Source organism: Megascapheus bottae, chromosome 10 (genome assembly GCF_031878675.1).
Source record: "Megascapheus bottae isolate mThoBot1 chromosome 10, mThoBot2.hap1, whole genome shotgun sequence".
Taxonomy (NCBI): domain Eukaryota; kingdom Metazoa; phylum Chordata; class Mammalia; order Rodentia; family Geomyidae; genus Megascapheus; species Megascapheus bottae.
In genome coordinates this window covers 42,814,281-42,838,585 of record NC_143518.1, presented here as the reverse complement: position 1 = coordinate 42,838,585, position 24,305 = coordinate 42,814,281, and the positions used below count along the sequence as shown (strand labels likewise).

Genomic DNA, 24,305 nt, shown 5'->3' with positions numbered 1-24,305 from the left:
TTTGCGGGCATGAAAACCCCAGTCCACAGAGATCTCTGTGTCCTGTGATCAGCGCTGAAGGGTCACCGGGGAGGCCCTGAGGACGTAGAATCTCTGATCTGCCCCCACGATTCGCTGTGCCACGCCAGATTAGGCCATTAAGCCTCTCTGTGGCTCAGCTCCCTCATCTGAAAGATGGTGACAATAAACAGCCTTCACCCACTTGATGGGAGGATTAAGTAAAGGAGTGTAGAGCGGGCAGGGCTTGCAGGGCGCTCGGGACAGCTCGCCCCGTTCACGGTCTCTGCTTGAATGTCGACTGCCTGACTCACCAGCGGCGTCCTTTAGTCACCGCTGGCTGGGCTTGGCCCCGCCGGTCTCCCCGTGGGTAAGCAGTCTGCTGTTGGGTCCTTGAGCACCCCGACGCCTGGAAGTGGCGCCATCCCGGGATCGGTCCGCAGGTGGCAGCACGGTCCCCGCCGCCAGCCCGCTGCGGTCCGGCAGGGCGCGCGCGCGCCGCGCTTGGCTGGAGGCGTCCCGGGGTCGGGCGCCGAGCAGGCCGGGAGCGGCGGAGGCAGCGGTGGTAGCGGAGGCAGCGGAGGCCACACCCCGCGGCCCGGCGCTCCCCTCCGGGTGAATCACCGCCCGCCCGCCCGCCCCGCCGCCACCGCCGCAGCGCCCCGGGCCCGGCCGCGCCCCAGCCCTGCGCAGCGCCCCGGGTCTCCGCCGCCTCGCTCCCCGCGCAGCGCCCGCTCGCGCCCAGCCCGCACCATGGCGGGCATCGCAGCCAAGCTGGTGAAAGACCGGGAGGCGGCCGAGGGGCTGGGATCACACGAGCGAGCCGTCAAGTACCTCAACCAGGACTACGAGGCGCTGCGGAACGAGTGCCTGGAGGCCGGCGCGCTCTTCCAGGACCCCTGCTTCCCCGCCCTCCCGTCGTCCCTCGGCTTCAAGGAGTTGGGACCTTACTCGAGCAAAACTCGGGGGATCGAGTGGAAGCGCCCCACGGTAGGCAGCGGTGCGGCGGGGTGCCGGATGGGTGGGGTGCAGGCCCCCAGGAGCTGAGACGGGCGGGGGGCTCTCGAGCCAGGATCAAGAGGCCCAAGGGTCCGGCCCTCCAAGCTGGGTGAGACCCCCATCCGTCCAAAGCAGATTCCCGGGGTGCAGCCTGCGGCCAGCCCACAGGGCCTGTCCCCTCCTCCACCCACTGCACTTCACTAAGGAGCCCACGACCCAAGTGCAGGCCGGCCAGGGGAGCTGCCTTTGGGCTTAGCCAAAACCTGGGGCTGGGGTGGAAGTTTGGAAGAACTTGGGGGGGGGGGGCGTGGTGGGAGGTGACACGATTCCCCTGGAAAGGGAGAGGAAGGCCACATCCCACTAGTGGGGGAGTCTAACTGGAGTCCCTCTGCGCCAGGGACAGGATGGTAAAGGTCCCGGATGCCCAGTACTATCTGACTAAAGCAGCTGAGTGGTTTGGTTTACCCACTGGAGTTTCTTGTTTATCTTGCAAGGGGGAACCAGCAAAAACCTCCCCTGATGTTTACCCTGCTAACTAAAACTGGACAGGAAATGCTCTCCAAGCTACTTCTCATGGCTCCTCCCTGGCCCACCTCGGAACCTCAGCACTCCTGAAACCCCAGCTCCCCTGTTCCCGCATCCTCCTGGACTTGGGACAACTTCTTACTCTACCTGTCCACTAAGTCTTCAGGGAAGTAGGAAGGCCCATAACTCTCTCTCTCTTCTGGGACACTGCTTAGTCACAACACCCAGAGAAGTTTTCCTGGGCAATCTCACTTATAGATTTCTGTTAGGAGATAAGTCTTCTTGCCCACTTTGGGTAGCCCTGGCCTCCAGAAATGCAACTGACAACCTCTGGATAAATGTATACCTGGGTTCTCATCCTAATCATTTAACCTCTCTGTACTTTCTTTATCTAAGCGGTGTGGTTTGTTTTCTTACCCCTCTAGCTCACCAGGCCCACTTCTTTCCTGTTCAGGGACTTTTCACTGCCAGCCATGCTCACTCAAATTCTTTCCGGCTTTGTCACAGAGTCCTCTCCCAAAGAGGTCTCCCCACCCCCCCACCCTTGCAGGTAGAAATACCTGTGGGACTCTTGGGTAGAGATCTGGAGATCTAGAGTCATTGGAGGGTCACTGCCTAAGGGCAGGAAGACTGTGGCTTACACACCCAAAAAGAAGTGTAGCCATTGTTCTTTCTACCCATCAGTAGCTGAAGAAATTGAGTTGGGAAGGCTATTTTTTCCGAGTGAAACAGGTATGCAGGGTGGAGCCAGGACTGTGCCTAGCCTGAATATGGTTAGATCCCACACCTATTTAGAACTGCCCTCTCCTTTCTGTCCTACCTGCTCAGTACTCTGGGAGTGGCCAAGGAGAGCAATGGTTTCTATTAGAGCCAGACATGAGCTGGTTGTTGGTGACTGTAGCAGACCATGGCAGTAGACAGGTGAAGGGAGAAGCTAGATTGCTGCAGACCTCCAGAACAAGAGAACAAGAAATGAAGAATTGGATCTACTTATTTAAGAAGGGTGTCTGTGAAGGAAGGTGGGGTAGAAAGAGAGAGAGATTGGGCAGGTAGCATGAGACCTGATTAGCCTTGCAGGAAGGTGAGACTAGAACTCTTCCTGAGAAGGGATTTCACAGCACTGATAAGAGAGTTGGGGGTGAACCAGAAAATGGCCACAGTGAAGAGAAGACCAACACCGTGCAAGATTGGCATGTCAGATCTTCCAGCAGGCAGGCAGGCAGAAGGGAGCATAGGCAAGTGTCAGGCCCCCATTTCCCCTGAGGCATTTATACTCACTTATGCTAACCTGGCCAACCCCAAACTTCAAACGTGCATGTAGCATCTCCATGCCCAGTGAATATTATTTTTGTAAGGGAATTCAGTCACAAGAAACAGAGAACCCAGATTTTGAGAGGTCAAACTGGGAGTCTGTTAGAAAGTAGACAACTGCAGGTGGACTCTTGTCACAAAGACTTGCAGCCCCCAAAATACAAACACTTAGAAAACCAAGACTCTTAAGTACTCTTAAGTACTCTTAAGCAAAAAAAAAGAGCAGAAAAGAAAAACAGTACCAACAAACCAAATCAATCCCAACAGAGAGCTGAAGTAGGATAATGTGGTGACCCCAGGAGAGCCAGGAGCCAGGAGACAGCACCACAAGGCATGGTGTAGGGTTCCTGAGCTGGTGGTCCTGGTCTAAATAGGGTAAAGTCAGAGGGCAAGGTCACAGGGGGCTTAAGAGTCTAATAGCCTTGAACTGAAGAGCTCAGGGACAGCGCCCAGGCCAAGTTCAAGCCCCATGACCCCGCTCCCCCCCCACAAAAAAGAGTTCATGACCTAAGACTGGCAGGTCCAGTAACCTATTGTCCAAGTCTCCCCCCTGCCTCTAGAAATCCAGGCAAGTCCATCAACTGGGAGGTGGTACTTCCCTGCATCAACCATGAAGACATGGTGCCAGTTAAACCCAATTACCTGTCATCCACCATGTTGCCAAGGTGATGTGGGTTAGATCCAGTATCCTTATTTCAATATCAATGTCATCTTCAGTAGTAATAGGTAATGTTTATGGGGTATTTTGCAAGACACATTAGCAGCTATCTCAGTTCACTCACAGAACAATCAACTGTGATTGGTATATTGTTATCACCAACTACATTTGCAGATGAGGAAACTGAAGGCTTCAAGAGCTTAAGTAACTTCTCCTGTACAATAGCAGAGGGATGGGATTTACCCATACATTATCAGAATCGAAGGTACAAGTCTTTCAGCCTTTTCTACTGTTGCATCCCATATTTGCTTAACTTCCTTCTTCCGCCCTCCTCCTCAATCCTCTCTAGACTCCAAAATGTAACATTTGGCTTCTTCTAGAAAGGCCACCAATGACATGGGGCAGTTTCTAGAACATGATGGAAAAAACCCTCCTGACATAAGAGCCTGGTCCCTTAGGATGATTCTCTGTGATAAAGACGCTTCCAACTCCAGCAGTTCTGCCTGCTGGATAAGGGTTTGGCTAGCAGGCTTTGTGCAAAATTGGCTTGGTTTTCCTGGGCAAAAGAGCTTTCTCATTTTCCCTGCATTCCCCAGACACACTGAAGTAAGGGGCAAAGGCATATGCCCTGCATGCAGGCCAGGTGTCTAGATAGGTCTCTGAGTCTGAACCAGGATGACCGGAGGCTGAATTAGAGTCATCTGGGAAAGATGTGCACTTGACAGAGAGCGGTGCCAAGGTATATGCAGTGAGGCTCACTGTAGCAGATGTGACACTCCTACAAACCACCATCACTGGAGCCAAGGGAAGCCCAGATGTGGGCCCTGACTTCCGTTGTGGTTTGGGGTGGGGCTTTTCAGAACCAGGCAACACCCTAGGAGAAGGCTGCTGGGGGGCAGAATTGATCAGACCAGGAGGCTGCTGTGAAAATTACTCCTGAGGTTTCCATGCTTATCCACTAAGGCAGCTCAGGGATGGAGTGTTTGCACTTGAAACTCACGAGTTCAAATCCCAAGGCTGCTGTGAAAGTTACTCCTGAGGTTTCCATGCTCATCCACTAAGGCAGCTCAGGGATGGAGTGTTTGCACTTGAAACCCATGAGTTCACATCCCAGCGCTCCCTACAGCTGAGATGCTGTACATCTTTGAACACGCTATTTTTTTTTTCTTCTCTGAGATCTTCCCTTACCTGTGAGATAGGAATTTTACCCAGCTTGAGGTCCCAAGCCGCTCCATGAGATAAAGCTCCAGGTGCAGTGTCAGGTATATAGCAGGTAACAGAATATGGGGATATTCCAAGTATCATGCCTGTGAAAGAATTCTTAGGGGAAGATCCAGTCCCTGCCCATCAGCATATTAGGAAGATGAGACTACCCACAAGCACTACCAGACAGTACCAAATTAAATATCAGTTGCAGTGCAAAGACCCTGGGGACCTACCTGGAGTATGAAAGGGGGCTTCATGGAAGGAGTGGCTAGGACCTTCCAAATACCACGTAATGCAGGAAACACCATGGAAAAAGGAGGCACTCCATGCAAACCAAACAACTTGTATGCAGAAGGGTAAAAGAGCAGGGGTGCCACTGCAGAAGGCAGGGGGCTGTGGAGTATAAAGGGTCTCAAGGCCTGACTTTGAACTGCCATAAGTCCTGGGAAGCAGCATAGTGATGTGTGCTCCAGACTGTTGGAATGCATGGGGCTTGAAGATATCCACCCCTGAGCCCCCTAGCAGGATGTATGGAGCCTGGTCAGAAGGCCTCTCACTATCCAGGCTCTGACCCTGACTACAAAACTTTCCCCAGAAGGAGGGGAAGGGGAGAAAGGGAGGGTGTTCCAATCCCCCTGAGGCATCTTGTCTCAGGAAGTGCTGCCTAGTGGGCTGACGGCACTCCGTGGGTCTTGTTCCCAGGATATCTGCGATGACCCCCAGTTTATTGTTGGAGGAGCTACCCGTACAGACATCTGCCAAGGAGCCCTGGGTAAGTGGTGGAACTGGGTTAAGGTGTGGTGGGTCATCTGCACACTTGTGGCAAGCAGAAATGGAATGGGTCGGGGAGGGACAATGTGTGGCTTCTTCTGTATTTATGGAGGCCTTTCTAGGAGCTTCACTATCCCAGCCCCACGCAGAGACACACAAATCAGATCTTCTGCTTTACTCTGAAGGAGATGCTGAAGTTACAAAACCCTACCAATGGAGAAACCAAGGGGTTTCTGGACTCTGCCTCCTTAGTCTCTGTACCTCTTGGAGGGCCAGTATGACTAGCGATGGCAGGAAACTGGCTCTAGGCTGAGGGCAGAGTAGAAACTCCCCTAAGCCAATGACAGTACTCAGACTTCAGTCCTGTGAGGTCAGGACATGATGATGACTCAGTGTAAAGGGAAGAGGAAACTCAGAAGTTGGCTGCTGGAGGAAGTGGAGCGGTCTGGCAGGACAGCTAGCTCCTCATAGTAGCACAGCCGGGGAAACAATGCGATGGTAAGTGTACTGGAATGTTGGAGACTGTGCTGTCTGGACAAGTCCTGATAGGCTCCTGGACATGTGTTTCTTCAAGACTGGACCCCCGGGGCACTCTAGCATTTCTGCCGGCTTTGCAGGCTGCTATAATGTCCCAGCCGTGGAGCCTGGAGCTATGAAGTAAGATCCTCAGAGAATGTACTTTTAATTTTTTTCCTTATTCATGATAAATGTGAGCCTGTAATAATCAGGGCAGATGATTTGCTCTGATAAGCCACAAATCTGTTCCTTGTTACCAGCTTCAACCAGTCCCACTCAGATGGTTGTCAAGGCTTGAATGAATCCTTAAGACAGGTGTGGCCTCTGAGGAAGGTCAGGCATAACCCAGGCCTAGTGGAATATATGCATGTTAATCTAATATTGACCCTGTGTGCAGATTCCTGAGGTGCCACGAGAGGACCAAGGGGACTTGGGTCTATAAGTGGTATACTTTAGAAATGTTTGAGAACATTGCTATTAGCAGAGATGGAAGTTGGTAGACTGACCATCCCTGAGTCTTTGGAAAATCCAGAGACAAACACAGTAATTGCTAAATACCACTCCTAGGCTAAACATCTTCTTCAAAAGTTCAGTAGTATCTTAAGGACCAAACTTCAGGTTCTAGTTAAATTCTACCAGGCCATAGGGGAGAAGACAGGCAAAGCTGAAATTCCTCAGAATATCTTCTGTGTATATAAACCTGAATAAAACAAGCTAAATGTAACCCTTTCAAGGAGATGGAGGTTTCCAGTGATGACTTGGCCCCATGGCCAAATACTGTCATTGTTGGGCCTCCTATTGCTGCCACAGGCCCTGTTCAGTTGCTTTTGAGCCTGTTCGGACTTGGTGACGTCTCCACCCCTTCACTGCCCTGCACCCAGAGACCAGAATCAGGGTGAGAGTTCAGTAAATCACATTTCACTGCCTATAATCTAACCACGATCTTCTCAAATAAAATGTCAAGAAACTAAAAGACCAGTATAAACTTTCTTTTTTTTTTCAAAAACCTGTAAAGTTATGCCAGTTTTGGAGACATCCTTGCCAAGGGAAAGTGTATCAACCAGGTGATCCCAAGACCCCTAGCAGGGTGGCACTCAGCTATTGCTCCTTGTTCCTGACTGCCTGTTTCGTAGTCCTTGAGCAAAAATCTTAGAATATGCTGGAGGCATGATTCAAAAAACCTGCCTAGCTTACATTCAATGCCTAGGTAACAATATACCACCAGTACAGTTTTGATTTCATTGTATTCTCTCATGCATTTGGCCTAAGTATGAGGTAAATATTTTCATCCCCACCATGCAGATAATAAGAAACTCAAGCACAAAGAAAGGAGGGTCCATGCAAAGCTGAAGCCCAAGTAAACTGCCAGAGGAACAAGTCCTGATCTGATTTTCAATCCTTTGCTCATCCCCTGGCCTCATGTGGCTTCTGAATCACCTGGGTGCTGAACAGAGCAAAGATGCTTTGTTTTCTCTATGTGGGCTTTCTGCTCTGAGATGAGTTTAGTCGGTGCAGTGAGCTTAGGTGGGTGATGTCCTTAAACTGATATACATGCCAGAGCCCCGCTGCCTTTACTAAGCTGCCCACAGTGCTTACCCCACCAGCCCTCACCCTCTTTCCCAGAAGGCTCGGTTTCTAGGCTTCCCACATGATTCCAGCCATGTTTGTAGAACTCTTTTGACAATGAGCCACCTGGAGTACACAACTCAGTTATTCCAGGAATGGAGTCAGCAAAGAAAACAAGCATTTCTGGAGGAAGGGCTGGAAATGCAGGCTGAGCATCAGGCAGGCTGGCCTGCAGCCTGATGTGGCTCTGTGATTGTTGGTAGTTACTGATTGTGGCTGGGGGGGAGGGCTGCAGGAGGGAGGGTGAGGGAGGGGAGTGAGGGGATCTGAGGTGGTCAATACCATCTGACTGTTGAAGCGGCACAGCCCCATGTTCTCTGGACCCTTTAGAGGTGAGCCACTCCAACTCACCCTTAAGAACATCCACTGGGTACCCCTCTCTGCAACCTTCCTCCACCCTCATCAGGGCGGAGTGGGGGCAGACCGATGGGAAAAGCACTTAGTGGAGTTTCAAAATCTTTTTTTTTTTTTACAACTTTGCAACTTTACAATGCTATGAAAGGCACACAAAAATAAATAAATACCATACTTTGAATTTTGATCTTTTCCCTTGCTAAGAATATGCAGTCTAACATGTAGGTTAAAAAAAGAAAATGATGATGATGATGATGATGATGATGATGATGATGATGATGATGATGATAGTGATGATAAGAAAATAGATTTGATAGGGAAAGTGAGTTTATTCTTTTGTCTTTTCAAAACAGATTGCTTTACCCCAGCCCTGGCCTCAGCCCCAGCAAAGGCCCCTCACAGGGACTTAGTAAGTGCTGGAGTCACTATATCACTATTGCCTCTGCTTCCAGTGGCATGTGTTACCAAATGCTGAGACAGCCTTCCTACCCTGGGGGTGCTGCCAGCACTCACAGCTTCCCTGTTGCTCTCAGCCAGCTTGAGAAGCGGGGCAGGGGTGAACTGCGAACTCAAGAGCCCAAGGCGCTGGCCTGACTTGCCCCAGGCTACCCCACACAGTCTTGGCTGTCAGACTGCAGGGCCCCAGCCTCAAACAGTGCCTAACACTTCAAGCAATGGAAAGCTGCCCCTGCTTTTGGGCTGAGATGGTGGGAACCTCCTTCCGAGCTCCTCAGCTCCCACAGGTACCTGGTGAAGGGCAGCAGTCAATAGTGACTCTGGCACCCACCTTGATGCCCCGCCTGCTACCTATGGACTTGAGAGACCGGATGTGACTTTTCACTTGTCTAGGCACTCCCTCAGCTTTATCATCAGCTGTCTGTGGCCTGGAGCCACACCACACCCTGTATTGCTCAGTGGTCTCATCTCTGGGATGAGAGGATTGGGTCAGGTTTTCCTATAGACTGCACTTCCGACATTCTGTGACTAAAAAAATCTGTTACCTTCCTCTACAGCTCCTGGCAGCCCCCCCACCCCCACCTTCAACTCTACTTGTGAAAAATGCCACTGCATCATTGCTTACCATCAGTTCCCAGCAAGGTCAGCCACAGAGTGGCCCTTAACAGGGGGTTAGAAATGAAGAATTGCTGGACATCGATAATGCATGTCTATAATCTTAATTATTCAGGATCAGCGTATCAAATTCAGTCCTGGCAGGAAAGTCCATGAGAGTCCCCAAATATTGGAAATGAAGTTACAGCTCAAATGCTAGAGTACTAGCTTTGAGCACAAAAGCTCAGGGACAGTGCCCAGGCTCTGAGATCAAAGATGAGAAGCAAAAGAAGAGAATGAAAGGAAGGAGAGAAAAAGAAAGGAAGGAGGGAAAGAGAAAAGGAAAGGAAAGGAACAGCAAAAATGTGGGTATCAGATGGTGGTGGGATGAGGGTAATGGAATGAGCCAGGAAAGGAATTTTCTAGTCAGCAGACTCAGGAATGTGAGAGTAGGAAATCAGGCTCCATTCTCCTGGTCTTCCTCTCCCTCCCCTTTGAGAGCCTCTCCTTCTGCATGGGGAGTGGGCAGGGCGAGTTTGGTTTGCAGCTGGGGGTTCCAGACCTCCCTAGTAATAATGAGGGGTCATGAATAAAGCAGGGTTCTTTACTCTCCCCCACTTTGGTCCTGATGTAAATGATGAGGAAACTATGCACATGTGAGGGACTTGCTTTGACTTTGAGGGTATCCTTTTCTGGGCTGCTAGCCAGGCTGTGAAATGAGTAATGGAGAGAAACCCCGGGGTGACTCATCAGTCCCAGTGACAGGCCCAGCAGCGGCTGGGTGTGTAGTTCCTGTGGAGAGCCACACCCAGCCCTCCAGTGGGGCCTTGGTCTCTGACTTCCTCTTATCCTTCTAAGGCTGAGATCCATAGCTTTCTGAATGTGGACCCCCTTCCTCCCCAGTGAGCCCAGTCTCTTCCAGGTGGCAGGGCTGTTGGAGCCTTAAAATGCCATTGCTTGGAGATGGGCAGCTATGGCTCATGCTTGTAATCCTAGCTATCCAGGAGGCTGAGATCTGAGGATTCATAGCCAGCTGAGCCTCTTATCTCACAGTTAATGGATAAAACTCTAGAAGTGGAGACCTGGCTCAATTGGTAGAGCACCAGCCTTGAGAGCAAAAAGCTAAGCACTTGGCACTCAGACCCTGAGTTCAGACTATAGTACTAGCACAAAAGAAGGGAGAGGAGGAGGAGGAACTTTAGATGGGAACAGCCTTCAATGGCTTGGTCTCTTAGCACTTTATCTATCCAGGGGACACAGAAAACAAAGCAAACTGGACTGAGACATGGGACAGACAAGATTGGAGCTAGAGCAGGACTTCTCATGGTGGCTCTCCTCATACCTGGGACCTATAAATTATAATATCCCAGCCATTTGGGGAGGCTGAGAACCCCCCACCCCCCCATCAAGGGAGTCACCAGCACCCAGTGAACCCAGCTAGGAGTCAGTGTACTCACAGCGCAGCAGCTACTCTCCACCTTCGGGCTGATAGAGAGCAGCCCCGACCTTCAGTGGGGCTGAGCTCTTAAAGGTAAACAGCACACACAGGTGGTCCTCACCTTCCGATGCCCATAGTCAATAACCACAAGGATGAAACCACATGTGCAGGTGGTAGAGCAGGTCAAGCCCTTTTACAAAAACAAAACAACCATTTGGCAGCTGAGCTTGCCAGGTTATTACATAAATCTTCATTGTGGGGGCTGACATGTGCATGATAAGAAGGTTGACAATGTCCTTGGCCTGTATCCTTTCGATGCCAGTTGCACCCCCCTTTATCCAGTGTAGTGATGATAAGTGTCTGGGTGTTGATAAGTGCCCCCAGTGGACAAAGGAGAGAAATGTCCTCATGTGGACCCATGAGTAGAGGGGGAAGAAAGGGACAGCTATGGAAATGTTCAGTACCTTGGAGGTCCCTGGGCACCAGGGCACAGAATACCATATCGGGAGCCTGGAGTGTTGGGATTTCCAGGGAGGATAAGTCCCTCCTGGGAAGTGGAAGAGTAGAAGCAGTCAGCTGTAAGTGCTGAAGACAAAATCCACCTACCAGCCAGCACGACTACACGTGGCTCTGAGTACATTGCAGGAAAGAATCTAGACAGCGTACTTTGCAGACAGAATCTCAGCAGGTAAGACAGCATTGCTAGGATATTTGAGCTCACAGGGAAGAAGCACCAAGCTTCCCACTCGTCCTGGGTGCAGCCTTCACTGGAAAGGAGAGGGCAAGTGATGAGGATGCTCTCTGCTTCTTGGGAGGATCTTGCTTTCTCTGCAGGTCTGTGGTCTCCAGCTTCCTGGCCCAAACTCCTTCCCAAACCAGACATCAAGAAAGTATGGAGCATGTCCCAGGTCCGGGGTGCCCTGTGGCCTGCAGAATGGCTGGGTGTTCTGGGAAGTCCAACACTGGCATATCTTTGGAATGCTGATTCCTTCCTTCCTGCCTTCCTGCCTTCCTGCCTTCCTTCCTACCTTCCTTCCTTCCTTCATTCATTCCTTTCCTCCTTCCTTCCTTTTTTGCCAGTACCTTCAGATGGAGAAGACAGGGGTAGCAGGTGTCACTTTCCTTCCTAGCAGGCACTGAGTTTCAGACTCCTAGTTGCTGAGTTCAGGAAGGTCCCCTCATTGCTACAGCTTGTATCTATTGTGAGACAGCTCACCCCACAATTAATGTCTTGAGATGATAGCCATTTGATGATTCTCTTATGTGGTTCTGAAGGATGACTAGATGGAGCTGGATGACTGTTGTGGTCCCTTGGGGGATAGACAAGGCTAGGGTGGATCTTCTGAAGGCCTTGTAGTAGTAGTAGTGCTTTCAAGGTCTTTTTCTCTGGACTGGGGGCTTGAACTCAGGATCTGGGTGCTATCCCTGAGCCTCTCTGTGTTCAAGGCTGGCTCTTTACCACTTGAGCCACAGCACCACTTTTGACTTTTTCTGAGTAGTTTCTTGGAGATAAGTGTCTCACAGACTTCCCTGCCTAGGCTGGCTTTGAACTGTGATCCTCAAATCTCAGCCTCCTGAGTAGCCAGGATTACAGGCGTGAGCCACCCACACCCAATGTCATTTTTTCTTAAATGGGCTGTTTAACATGGAGTTGGACAAAAGCTGAACACTTTACATTTTGGCACATGTTTCAAGAGAGTCTTCACAAAGCATCATTTCTGCTTTATCCCATTCACTTATATAAATAGATAAAAAGTTCATCTAGGTTCAAGGGGAGCAGACTCCTAGTTTACCTATTGTGGAGGAAAAGAAGAATATGTGAGTTCAGTACAGTTGCTGCCATTTTGGAAGTACTACAGTTCCTCTCTTTGAATGGTGGCTTGCTTGTCCTTTACCAGGAGAGACTGAAGGCTGCTGAGACACTAGCCCACCATGGTTTGGAGGGATGGTTGGGAGGCTCTGTAGCGGAGCTGATTGCCAGATCCTAGACTCCATCATCCATTTCTGAGCTGCCCAAGAGCCCTGAATACACAGGCTGGCAATTGCCTCTGTGCTCTGGTCAAGGAGCTTTATCAAGTGCCTGCCTTAGGAAGAACCGTGGGGCTGAGGCCTATGAAATATGAAAACCCAGTCCTTTCTTCACACAGGGCTCTTACCTCAGCCTCTCCTCCCCACATCCAACCAGGCCTTTCTGTGGTAGGTTCTCCAAGTGTCTCCCTGCCTCCCCCAGCCTCCTTTTCCTCCTATCCCCCCCCCCATTTATCTGTAGGACAAGCCTTAATTCTCAGCTGGATTCCTGCTCTGATGTCTGCCCATCTTTAATTCTCTTTGGATATTGCTTCCAGGGACCCCATCCTCAGAGAGCCCATGGAAGGTGTGCACACAAACTATTAAATGAATTAAATATGTTGTGATCATGCTCTGGTGGAGGTTAGCTGGGATGTAGTGGCCCTTGCCACAAAGGAAGCAAACAGTATGAATTTAAGAGGAGTCCCCCAAAAGGCTGAGTTCCCAAGGATGATTGAGGCTAGAGGAGTGGAGAGAAGGGATATATTGTCTGCACTGAGGGAGCAGACTGGGCACTTTGCAAGCAGCAGGTGCATGGACATGCTTTACTGTGTCTGGAGGGTCTGGTGCCAAAGGAAAAAGTAGGAGAAGGAGCTTTTGCTTGTTTCCTCAGAGGCCAGACATCAGTGGCTCAAGTCAATCATGCTTTCCATGTAGTAGGGTAAGATCTGAGGATTGCCATTTGAAGCCAGCTGGGACAGGAAAGTCTGTGAGATTCTTATTTGCAATCAACCAGCAAAAAGCTGGAAATAGAGCTGTGGTTCAAGTAGTAGAGCTACAGCCTACTCATCACCTGTCTGTCCTAGACGATGACCCATTCCCACCCCCTGAATGTCTCCACCCTGACCATCTTTCTCCCCTGAAAGTGCTCCCACCCATCTCACCCTACCTTCTTCTCTAAGCCACCCCCTCCACCCTTCAGTGCCAATCTTCCTTGACCAGACCAATGCTCACTGCTATCGACCATGTTTCCTTCTGGTCTGTCCATGCAGGCTGTTCTTAGGCCTCGTGAAGATGTGCCTCAGAGGCGTGAATCAACAGCCCAGAAGCTTAGGCTACATTAGAGGAGGAAGGGACAGCTCTGCCTGACCGCATTAGGAAGACAGGTGCTGCCAGGAATTAGACCTAGGATGAGAGAGGAAACTAAAGGGTGCAGAGTCAGGAAGAGGTCTCCTGGGAGTGGCCTGGCTGGCCCTGGCCTTGGTGTCCCAAGATAAAGAAGCTCCCTGGCCTGTTGGAAGTGTGTGATTGGTGATGTCTTCTGTACTGGAGCACAGAGTTGCTAGAGCTGTAACTCACTCCTCCCCTTGGCTGGGTTGGGCTGAAGCAGTTGGTGGCCAGTCAGTCTCTGTGCCCTTACAGAACTTGCATCCTTCTGGGACTGTCCACAGGCCATTGCCCTCTAGTGTGACAAGCCAGGGCTGGGACCTTTGTCAAAAGTTCAGCACTGTCTTGGATTCCCAGGGGAGGAGTGGGGGAGAGGTGCTGCCCAAGTCTGCTTTGCTTTCCTGTTTATGAAGGAAAGACAGCAATCGGCAATCATTGAAGAAAGAGAAAAACACACAACAAATATTATGCCTCCTCTTGGAAACCTTTCCAACAGGCGAAAACATGAGTAACCCAGCCACAGGCCACTCCCTGCAGAGGTCCAGGTCTGCGGCCTGTGCCCCGAGCTGGAGCTCGGCATGCAGAGGTGGGAAACATGGCTCTGGAAATTCCCCGGCATGGCCCTGAATGGATTTATCTTTAGAAGAGGGCCTTAGAGCTTAAAGAAGCTATTCATAGGATTCATTTGAATGCTCCAGTTCCATTGGGGCAGGGTGGGGAGGGGGCCTCGGCATGGTCTGTGCTGCCAGGGTCCTGTGGGCATGGATGGAGAGCAGACTGTGAATACCAGGTGCCCAGGGCTGGGCCCTAGGAGAACCTGCCCAGCTGCAGACAACCAGTCTTTTCATCCAGGCAGCCTGAGTGAGTGGCAAGGGTGAGGCCACTGTGCCCAACAGCTAAAACTCCTGCTTCTGCCAAACAAATTGTGAAGGGCTAAGGAAGTTGAGATTTGGTGGGCCCCTGGAGGCATGTGCACAACAGTCCCCAAATAATCTCAGGGAGTACCTAGGGTGAGCAGAGAGGATATCTCTAAACAATTGTTGAACAAATGGGTAAGGAAAGACTCAAATGCTGGTTTGTCTCAGTCGAGAAATCCACATGTAATAAACACTAGAGAACCCATAGCCAGGGCCTCCAGGAGAGTGATGACCAAACTGAAGATACCGGAGGACCAGAGAGGGAGGGAAAGAGGAGGGGTGGTTCCAGAAGGCCCCTCTGGCCTAGTGAACCAGGAAGAGACAAAGCAGAGACGGGACTGTAAGGACCCAGCAGTTCTTAGACCAAGGGTTCAGCATCTTGAGGGGCATGAAGAGGGATCTCAACTTCCTGGGTTGGAAATTTGGTTGGGGGGAGGAAGGGGGAGAGATTCTCCCCCCACACACCCACTCCCCAGTGATCACACTTGGGCCTTGAGCAGATAGATACATCTGTAGCCTGGACCTCACCAGAGCTCAATTTTTACCTTAATTTCCTCATTTGGACACTTTCCCCAACACATCTTTGTTAGAAGTTCAGGATAATAAAATGTCCATTCAGCAGATCCAAAGGTGGCCAAAGTTTACACATTAAAAGAAAACAAATCAGTTAGGGTCACACCCCAGTGACCTGGTCAGGGTCAAATCCAGTTCAGACAATTGGGTATTCCCAGCAACTCTGGTCAGACCTCCTCAGTGCGCCTATCAAAGGTACAGCTCACAAAGGTGTATCAGCCCATTTTCTTGGGTTGCTCTTCACCCAGATTACCCAGTGCCCCTGTCTGGAATGACCTCTAGTTCTATACTGTGTCCATAGTTTTCAGCCTGCAGGGTCAATGACAGACTGTCCATCTAGTTTGTTGATCTCCTGCCATGCCAGCACAGTGTGACAGCCTGGGACACAATGTAGATAGGGCAGGGACTGGGGGAGGAAAGTACCCAGGAAGGGAGATCCCAAGGGGCTGGGTCCAGGAATAGAGCCAGCCACAGTGGAGAGAGAGGGCAGCCAAGAGCCTTGAGTCTCTGAAACCCCAAGAGGGTGGAGTTGAGGCTGGCGCATCCTCAGGCAGACAGGTGTGTGGGAAAGTGCTAGATGGAATGCAAAGCAAAAGATAGATCCAGCACGGTCAGATCTTGGAGAGACCAGACATGAACTCAGCCTCCAGGAAGCCCTGCTCTTTACATCCTGGAGATAGCCCCGCCCCCACCCACCCTACCCCGCCCCCCAGCACCAACACAAGCAAAGTAACAAAAGGACAAGTCTAATTTGGAGACCCTTAACTACTTCTCCTGGGTGATTTCTTTCCAACAAGTCTCCAGACTTCTAGAAATCTGCCTTTCCCATCCCCCTTCTTCCTCACCCAAACCTGTTTTCAGTCTTTTGTACATCAGAGCTTTGAAAGCCAAGCCATCCTTTTGCAGCCTAACTCAAATCTCTACATATGGGAGATGGGCAGGATTAGGAATTGGGACTCGATGAAGGCTGAGGTCTGCAGGTGGGGGTGGGGGGGGTGGCAGGAAGGAAGGCCCCGCAGTCTCTGTAGTAGGAGGCGGCAAGCAGACTTCTCCCAGAGAGTGAACAAGGTGGGAAGTGGTTCTTCCTCCTTAGGCTGCACAGATGGAGTATCTTTTAGAAAAGAATCTGAGCTGAGGTTGGGTGGCCTGGCTGAGAGAGTGGCTAGTCTGTCTGTGGAGAATTGGCTGTCCAGACCTTCACTGAGCAGACCTGTAACCTCCAGGCTAAGAGTGGACATAGCCAACATACCTACTAAAGGACATGCTCCTGGCACTTAGATCCCATGTCCAGAGCACTGGACAGACAGAGGCCAGTGTCTAGTTCCCAGGATGAGAAAGACAGACAACAGATGGTGAGTCACAGCCATACAATAGCCAAGCCAGAATCTACTATTTACCTGCACCTCACCTCATTCCCAAGAAACACAGGCTTAACCAAACCACACACACACACACACACACACACACACACACACACACACACACACACACACACACACACACACCCCCAACACAGCCTGTAAAGGAAAGCAGCCCAGGCCTAAAGAAAAGGAAGATTGCCAACTGTGGAGATAAACTGAAGCCAGAGGTACCAGGAGAGAAACTAAGGCTATGGTAGGTGGACCTGCCCTAAATAGTTGCTACCCAACAGCTATGAAAAATCTCACCCGCCACCTCCAGCCCCACTGCTTCTTCTATAGGAAGCACTTTAAGCTGTCAAGCTAAACTTCCCCCTGGGAAAATGACCATGTGAGTTCCTAGAACAAAATCCTTGTGCCTATCCTGGTCTGTTTTACCTTTCCCAAAGTATTTAACTGTAAAACTTTTCCCCCCTAAGGAATATATTTTCTTCTCAAATTGAGGAATTTGAGAGGACACGCTGGGATGAGCCAATTCATTGGTTGTTCTTTCAGTGTGGACCAATTATTATGATTTGCATTTTTGAATAATTGATTAGAGCTGAACTGTAGCTGATTACTTAGCGTCCTAAGGGCTGGGATTACAGGTATGTCCTACCATACCTGGTCCTTTCTTTTTTAAAAAAAATTTACTTTATCTGGACTTCATATTTTGTTTTCCGTATAAACTTGGTAATCAGCTAAATTCTGATTTTAAAAAAATCTAATGCTATTTTTACCATGATCACAGGAAAAGGCATTTTTATGATAATGAGTCTTTGTAGACGGTTTTAAAGTTAAGAGTAGATGATTGTCTAAGCCCTTGAAGACAGATTTTCATGTACCCTGGGAGCTGTTAATAAAGGTCAACCACTGACCAGGGTTAGCCAACTAGTCCGAGGAGCCCAGAACACTATTGGAAAGGAGCTTTCCAGAATCAAGGAAGGAAGCAGAACTGAGCTCCTCCCACAAGAGGGTCCAGATCTGTGAGTTGGGGGAAGTTGTCAGAACCCTAGAACCAAGAATGGATCCTAGAACCAAGAATGCACCCTATACAGTACCATCTTGAGTTGCTGGGCCCTGGTGTCTAGGCTCAGAGGAGGCAGGGAAGGTATGTCCTAGTTCATTCTCCTTTGCTCTGGTCTCCAGGATGGGCACTGGCTTAACTCGACCAGCACCCACCGCCCATAGAACCCAGTGAGGCTCACTGAGAGAGCTCCTGAGCAGAAAGCTGGGTAGAGGGCATAAAGCAGCTGTAAAGGGCAAACAGAGGGTGTCAACTGAGCAAATAATCACAGCTCACCAATGTCCAGAACTCAGGCCTCTGAAGGCATTTTTTCAGATTTGACATAAATGCAGTAATCAGATTTTCCACTGTTTATGCCAGGATCGTGTCAGAAACAGACACATTTGTCTCTATCTACAATGTCAAAATTTAGTGAATAACAGTAAATTCACTTGTATAATTAATATTCATCAATAAATTATTTAAATAAATTCAAAGCTACTTCAGTCATGTTGGCTTATTTCGCCAAGTACTACTGATTTTACTTTATAGCCAAAGCCACTGTTCCATACACTATGGAATAACTTTGGAGCAGAGCACAGCCTGATTTCCACAAATGGTTAATCAAACATAACCATTAGTAATCAATCCCAGTTTCTTTTATTCCAATCCTAATAACTAATACTAATCTCTTAAATCATATAAATACACCTCACCCAATGACATATACATTACATAATGGACTAAGGAAGAGTAATTGAAAGGAGCATTAAGGATTAGCAAAAACAGAGAGCTAATATAATACAAAGAGCAAGCAGTTACTGCTGATGACTAGATAAGATGTTAACAGCAGGAGCCCAGGCATACAGCTGTTTTAGCACTGGGTATCAAGGAACAGAGCTGATTCAAAGTGCAGAGCTAGTTCCAGGCTTACTGGGTCTTAATGAACCACATTTTAATGGGCCACAATTCAAGAGAATCATGTCAAGAAGGAAGAATGTACTGAGCTGGAGCCCTGGGGTCAGAGTTGGAAGGAAGTTTGCCAACTGTCAGTTTGTGACACATGCACTGGAAGGGATGATGTGACGGGTTGATGGACCCAATGTTTAGGTTCTCCTCTTCTATCCGCATTATTCACTGGTCTGGTATGTTCAAATAAATGCCTAGGCTTGGTTTTTCTGATATAAAGATATATATATATATATTACCGATAAGTCCATATGTTCCCAATTTAATTTGATAAGGTCATAGGTGATAGTCTTATTTACAGAAAGAAATTATTTACCATGGTTTATAGTGAATGAGAGATGATTTGTTACTTACAAGAACAAGTGGTAAGAGGTAGAGTCAATTTGCCTTCAGCATTTACACTCAAAATGGAACAAACTGCTAGGGGTAGAGTGTGACTCTGTGTAGGGGTGTGCGCTCACATGTGCGTGTATGCCCGCTGGTTCTGGGACTTGAATTCAGGGCCTAGGCACTGTCCCTGAGCTTCTTTGCTCAAGCCTAGTGCTCTACCACTTGAGCCACATCTTCACTTCTGGCTTTTTGATGGTTAATTACAGCTAAGAGTCTCAAGAACTTTCCTCCCCTGTACTGGCCTCAAACTATGATCCTCAGATCTCAGCCTTCTGAGTAACTAGGCTTATAGGTGTGAGCCATAATCTGCAAAACTGCTGTTCTATAAAAGGCAATCACTCAAGTCAAGGTACAGCCTCAATGCTCTTGTTCCATAGAATACGGGGTAACTTTGGAGCAGAACACGGCCCGATCTTCACACATTAGTAATCAAACACAATCAAACATAAACAGACATTGTACCTGTAGGACAACCAGAAAACTCACCCAAAGAGGAAGGCAGGACTTGGGTTATGTTCAGAGCCGCTCCCCTGTCCTTCCTGCCTATTTCTTCCTGTATAATTGGAGAATAAAGCCAATCTAGATGTACAGAAGGGAATATAACATTTACTGCAGTCAAGAGTCCTTCACAGGTTCATAAAATTAAAAACATATAGATCTTTCTTTTACAAGCCCCACTCATAGGACAACATTCCACAGATCTCAGTCACTGAAGCCGCCCTTTGGAGCTTTCTTACTAAAACCAGTTAGAGCCACAAATGCTTTGCAGTATTGGAGTTAATCTGGTTATCAAGCCCTGCCCAAACTAGTGGCTAGTTTTATTCAGAACTGATTGTAACTGGCCCAAACAGGCTCTGCTGGGAGGCAACTCCTTGGACTTCAACTATAGCACCTGTCCTGTGGGAGTGGACAGAAGAGAAATGCTTCTATCATTTTTTTCTGGGGAAGGTCAACTCTGACCTTGGTTGGGGGGAACCAAGGACTTGGAGGGGAAGAGTGGGACAGAAGGAGGCCACCACTGAGAAGGTTGTTCAACAGATGCTGGGCGGAAAGAAACTTGCTTCTGGAGATAGACACCCACTTGAAGTGAGCCCTGTGCAAATTCCGATGAAGGACAGAAGTCCTGCCACAGCCAACCATGTAGGTTACACATTAAAAGCTACAAATGCACAAGCAGAAGCAATGGGCCCTCGCTAGCCAGGCCTTGGGGTGAACCACTTGACCTCTTACACTTGTGTGCTCACCTAAGAAATAAGAGGATTAGAGCACTTATCCTGAACTGTTTCATGACAATGAAATGAGCTGAGACTTTGGGAGTGTGTATGAAACATTGAGCATGGGGCCTGGCTCAGAGCAAGCCTTCATGAATATGAACCGTTATAACCACCACGATGTTACTAGAAAGCTTATGTAAGCGGATACTAAAGGAAAGGAAAGAAACCAAGTATGAAATAGGATTTCAGATACTCCAGGCTTACTGGAAATCAAAGTGTGTGTGTGTGTGTGTGTGTGTGTGTGTGTGTGTGTGTGTGTGTGTGTGTGTGTGTACCTGTATTGAGGCTTGAACTCAGGGCCTCCTGCTCTTGCTCAGTTTTATCACTCAAGGCTTATGCCCTACCACTTAAGCCACACCTCCACTTCCAGCTTCATGCTGGTTAATTGGAGCTAAGAATCTCTTGGATTTGTCTGCCCAGGCTGGCTTTGAATCTTAATCCTCAGATCTCAGCCTCCTGAGCATCTAGGATTACAGGTGTGAGCCAGCAGTACCTGTCTAAATGTTTTTTCTTATAGCCTTTCTGACTCCCTCGTTTAACTCAGAATTTGGAAAATGGGTAGAATTGTTTAATCATTAACTATAAGATGCACATAACTTGAGCCAGACATGGGGTTACACATCGGTAATCCCAGCACTAGGGAAGCTGAGATAGGAGGATTCTGGGTTTGAAGCCAGCCTAGGTCATATAGTGAGACTATTTCAATAAAACAAAGGAAAAACACATGAAACTTATTTTTGCGTGCCTTTACTGTAGTCTTAATGTCATTGTCTCTGCTGTGCAATGATATGCTTTCCTGTTGTCCTGGTGACTTGCATTACATTGAGTTGATGATGTGTTCTTATATTTCCTGAGCTAGCAAGTCCTTAGTTATTAAAATATAGGATTTAAGGGAGCTGCTAGTGAGTTGCTCCTTCATTTCAATTTTGAGTTACAGTTGGATTTTCCTACCAGGTCTCTCATTGAAGAAGTTAATCACTATCAAGTTATAATGCTTAACTGAAACTAAGGGCTTAAATTCAAGACGATTTGTTGCCAGACCTGTAAATTCTTTTCTCTGTTGACTTCCCAGGCTTCAATTTCTTCTTCTTGAAAAGGTGTTAATAACAATGATCATCTCTTACAGACTTAGTGAAGGTCTAGTGAAATGTTCTTTGTCATATACATGTCAGCCACTTGTAAGTTCTTAAAGTCCCACTGGTGGAAAGGAGGTAGGGTAGAAGCAGAGAGGTCAAGACCCTGCCCCTTCTAGGACATGTGACCTCAATGTGGTAACTTCATCTCAAGAAGAGCATTTGAAAATTTTGAGTCATTTCAGAGGAAGCAAGTTAGGAAGGCATGAAGAAAGTGGGCCAGATGAGAGCTGCCCCCTCTGCAAGGCAGGCAGGAGATGCACTTCTGAAACACAAGGCAGAAAAAGCAAGAAGCCATGAAGCTGGGCCGCTGACTTCTGAGATGTGGACCAGGCATCCAGGACCGGTGGTGAGCTGTAACTGGAGATAGATACACAGATCTAATCTGAACACTGACCTACAAAAGAAAAAAAGCACGTACCACAACGGAAGCCAATTCCTCATGCATTCGGTCAGAGTCACTATCCCTGAATAGCAGCATGATTGGCAGTTTCCTCCAAGATTACCACTGCAATGGACAGGCCCCACAGTCCTTATGTGTTGCGCTATACATGGCTGATGTAAAAGCATGGATTCGGGCGACCAAGGGACAAAGCAGGATCCAATAGACCTGGGAAGCCTCTAGGCAGATGCTCCTGGATTTGATGAGAGTTGGTATAGGAGGAAGAAACTGCCTCAAGACTCCTGTCCCCAAAATCCCTATGTTGGAACCACTGTAACATAAAGGCTGTGATCGACAGACTAAAATCTAAGCAGTTTCAGGATTCCAAGAAAATCTCAAAGAAAAAATATATACCAATGAAAATGAGATTGACAGGCATTGCCGTCAAAGAAGAGCTCACATCGTACACAATGCTTAGAGAGCCAGTGTTAATGAAGAATGCACTGCCCAGAGGCTCATGATGCCAGGAACAACTGATGCAGAGTGAACTGGTTCTCAGGATAGATAGCAGAACACACTTGGAGGTCGGGGCGGGTGGCTGATGCTCGGAAAAGGCAAAAGCGTTGTCTTTTTTTGATTATGGGGTCCATTAAAAGCACCATGTGGAAGTTAGATTTCCATATCCTTCAGACCGATTTCCATTCCTACCCATCAGAGGCTCTGCAGCTTCCTCCCAGAGCCAAAGCTAAAAATGGCCACTGCTGAATTTCCCCTCTAACGCTGTATCTTCAGAGTGTCAGAGCTTCTAGTTATCTAATGCCCTTACTAACCACAAACATGATTTCTGTGATCTGTGACCAGTGAAACCCTACCTGCAAACCTTCACCCGTAGCTGTTTGAGTGCTAGCAGTGCCATGAGCTGTCCACACCCTGGTGTGCTCAGCTTTCAGAAGGACGTGGTAATGGCACTGCCTCACCGAGCTGTGGTGGGCAATACATAAAATAATGAAGTGGAAGACCTTAGCTAGCTCAGTAGAGGGAAGACAGGAGGTGTTCAGTCCTGGCTTGTATCCATGTGCTCCCCCAGCAAAGCAGCAGGAACTTGTAACCCTGCATCATGAGAAAAGAAACAAAGTTATCGGTTCATATAACTGAAAAGTCCAAGGCAGATCTGGCTTCAGGTGCAGCTTGATTCAGGGTCACAAGTGATATTTCCAGGACTTAGTTTCTCTCTCTACATCTTTCAGCAACCCTTCTCAGACAGACAACACCTCCAAGGTAGCTAGATCACTTCAGCTCAAAAGACCATGCATCTTTTATAGACACAGTGCCGAAGAGGGCACCTGCCCAATCTCCCAGAAACCCCGGTTAAGCTCATGGCACCTCATCAGTATAGATTGCCCCAGGCCTCCTGGAACTGGGGGCAGAAGTCAGACTGAGACTGCAGGGCCATCCCTGTTAGTAGGAGAGCAAAAGATTGTTGAGACGAAAGCTACTGGTGAATCAACCCACCCAGTTTCAGGGGCAAAAGAATTTCACTTCCTTTGATTACCTGCTGACTAATTAGGGAGGATGTAACCCCACCCACCACAGCTTTAAATAGCATATCCAGACCTAAAGGGCTGTGTGCAGTCACAACTGCGTCAACAGGACCATCTAATTTAGAATGTTCCTTTCAACTTTTTTCTTTCCCTTTCTTGCTTCTGTGTTTCCTTCCTTCCTTCCTTCCTTCCTTCCTTCCTTCCTTCCTTCCTTCCTTCCTTCCTTCCTTCCTTCCTTCCTTCCTTCCTGTGCAAGTACTAAGATTCAAATTCAGGGTCTGGGTACTGTCCCTGAGTCTTTTTGCTCAAGGCTAGCACTCAACCACTTGAGCCCAGCTCCCTTTCCCCTTCTAACATCCTGCACATTGACTCGTGCCTGTTCCATCCACAGTGCTCCATACTCCTGTGGCCCCCTGTCTGCTATCATCCTTCCCTGTCTCTGGATGTGCCTGACATTCCACCCTTCCCCATCTGTCACAAACCACTCAAATTCCCCCTTCAAAGCCTGTTTTCACAGAAGCTGCTTCTGCCAATCGGATTTATTCCCCCTCCACAGACAATCATGACTCTGTGTGTCTGGCACAGCGCTGGGCTCTGAGGACACAGTTCAGTGCGCATCTTTCAGAGAATGAACTTCTCTCTGCTCAGCCCACCACCAGTTCAACATAACATCCCCGCCTCAGCATTTCCAGCCAAATATCTCCCATGCCCCTCCAGCCTAACGATCGGATGAGGACAGACGGAATAGAGGTGGGGAAGTAACATGTCTGCCTCCATGTACCCAGACCTGATCAGAGCTGTCTGTACCTTGTTCTTAGGTGACTGCTGGCTGCTGGCAGCCATTGCCTCCCTCACTTTGAATGAAGAAATCTTGGCCCGAGTTGTCCCCTTAGACCAGAGTTTCCAGGAAAACTATGCTGGCATCTTCCGCTTCCAGGTAATGTAAGGGTTGTCTCAGGCTTTTCTATGAGTCCCGGGCACTTGGCCTTGCCCCCTTGGGTGGGTCTCTCAGTCCTTGCTGTTCTGCTAAGGAAGCTCTCGACCTACCCAAGATGTAAGACCATGGATGACCATGGAAGGCCTCTAGGGACCTGCAAG

General features: G+C 48.8%; 1 protein-coding gene across 1 annotated transcript in view; it reads left to right on the top strand.

The window, feature by feature from the left end:
* The first annotated feature begins 710 nt into the window (after positions 1 to 710).
* Positions 711 to 24,305, top strand: part of Capn2 (calpain 2) — a 49,317-nt gene continuing 25,722 nt past the window's right edge. Inside the window, exons 1-3 of the mRNA XM_090341135.1 lie at positions 711 to 987; positions 5,399 to 5,468; positions 24,026 to 24,144. Of these exons, the coding sequence (XP_090197261.1) occupies positions 751 to 987; positions 5,399 to 5,468; positions 24,026 to 24,144 (426 nt within the window). The 5' untranslated portion in view covers positions 711 to 750. The remainder of the gene's footprint in view (positions 988 to 5,398; positions 5,469 to 24,025; positions 24,145 to 24,305) is intronic.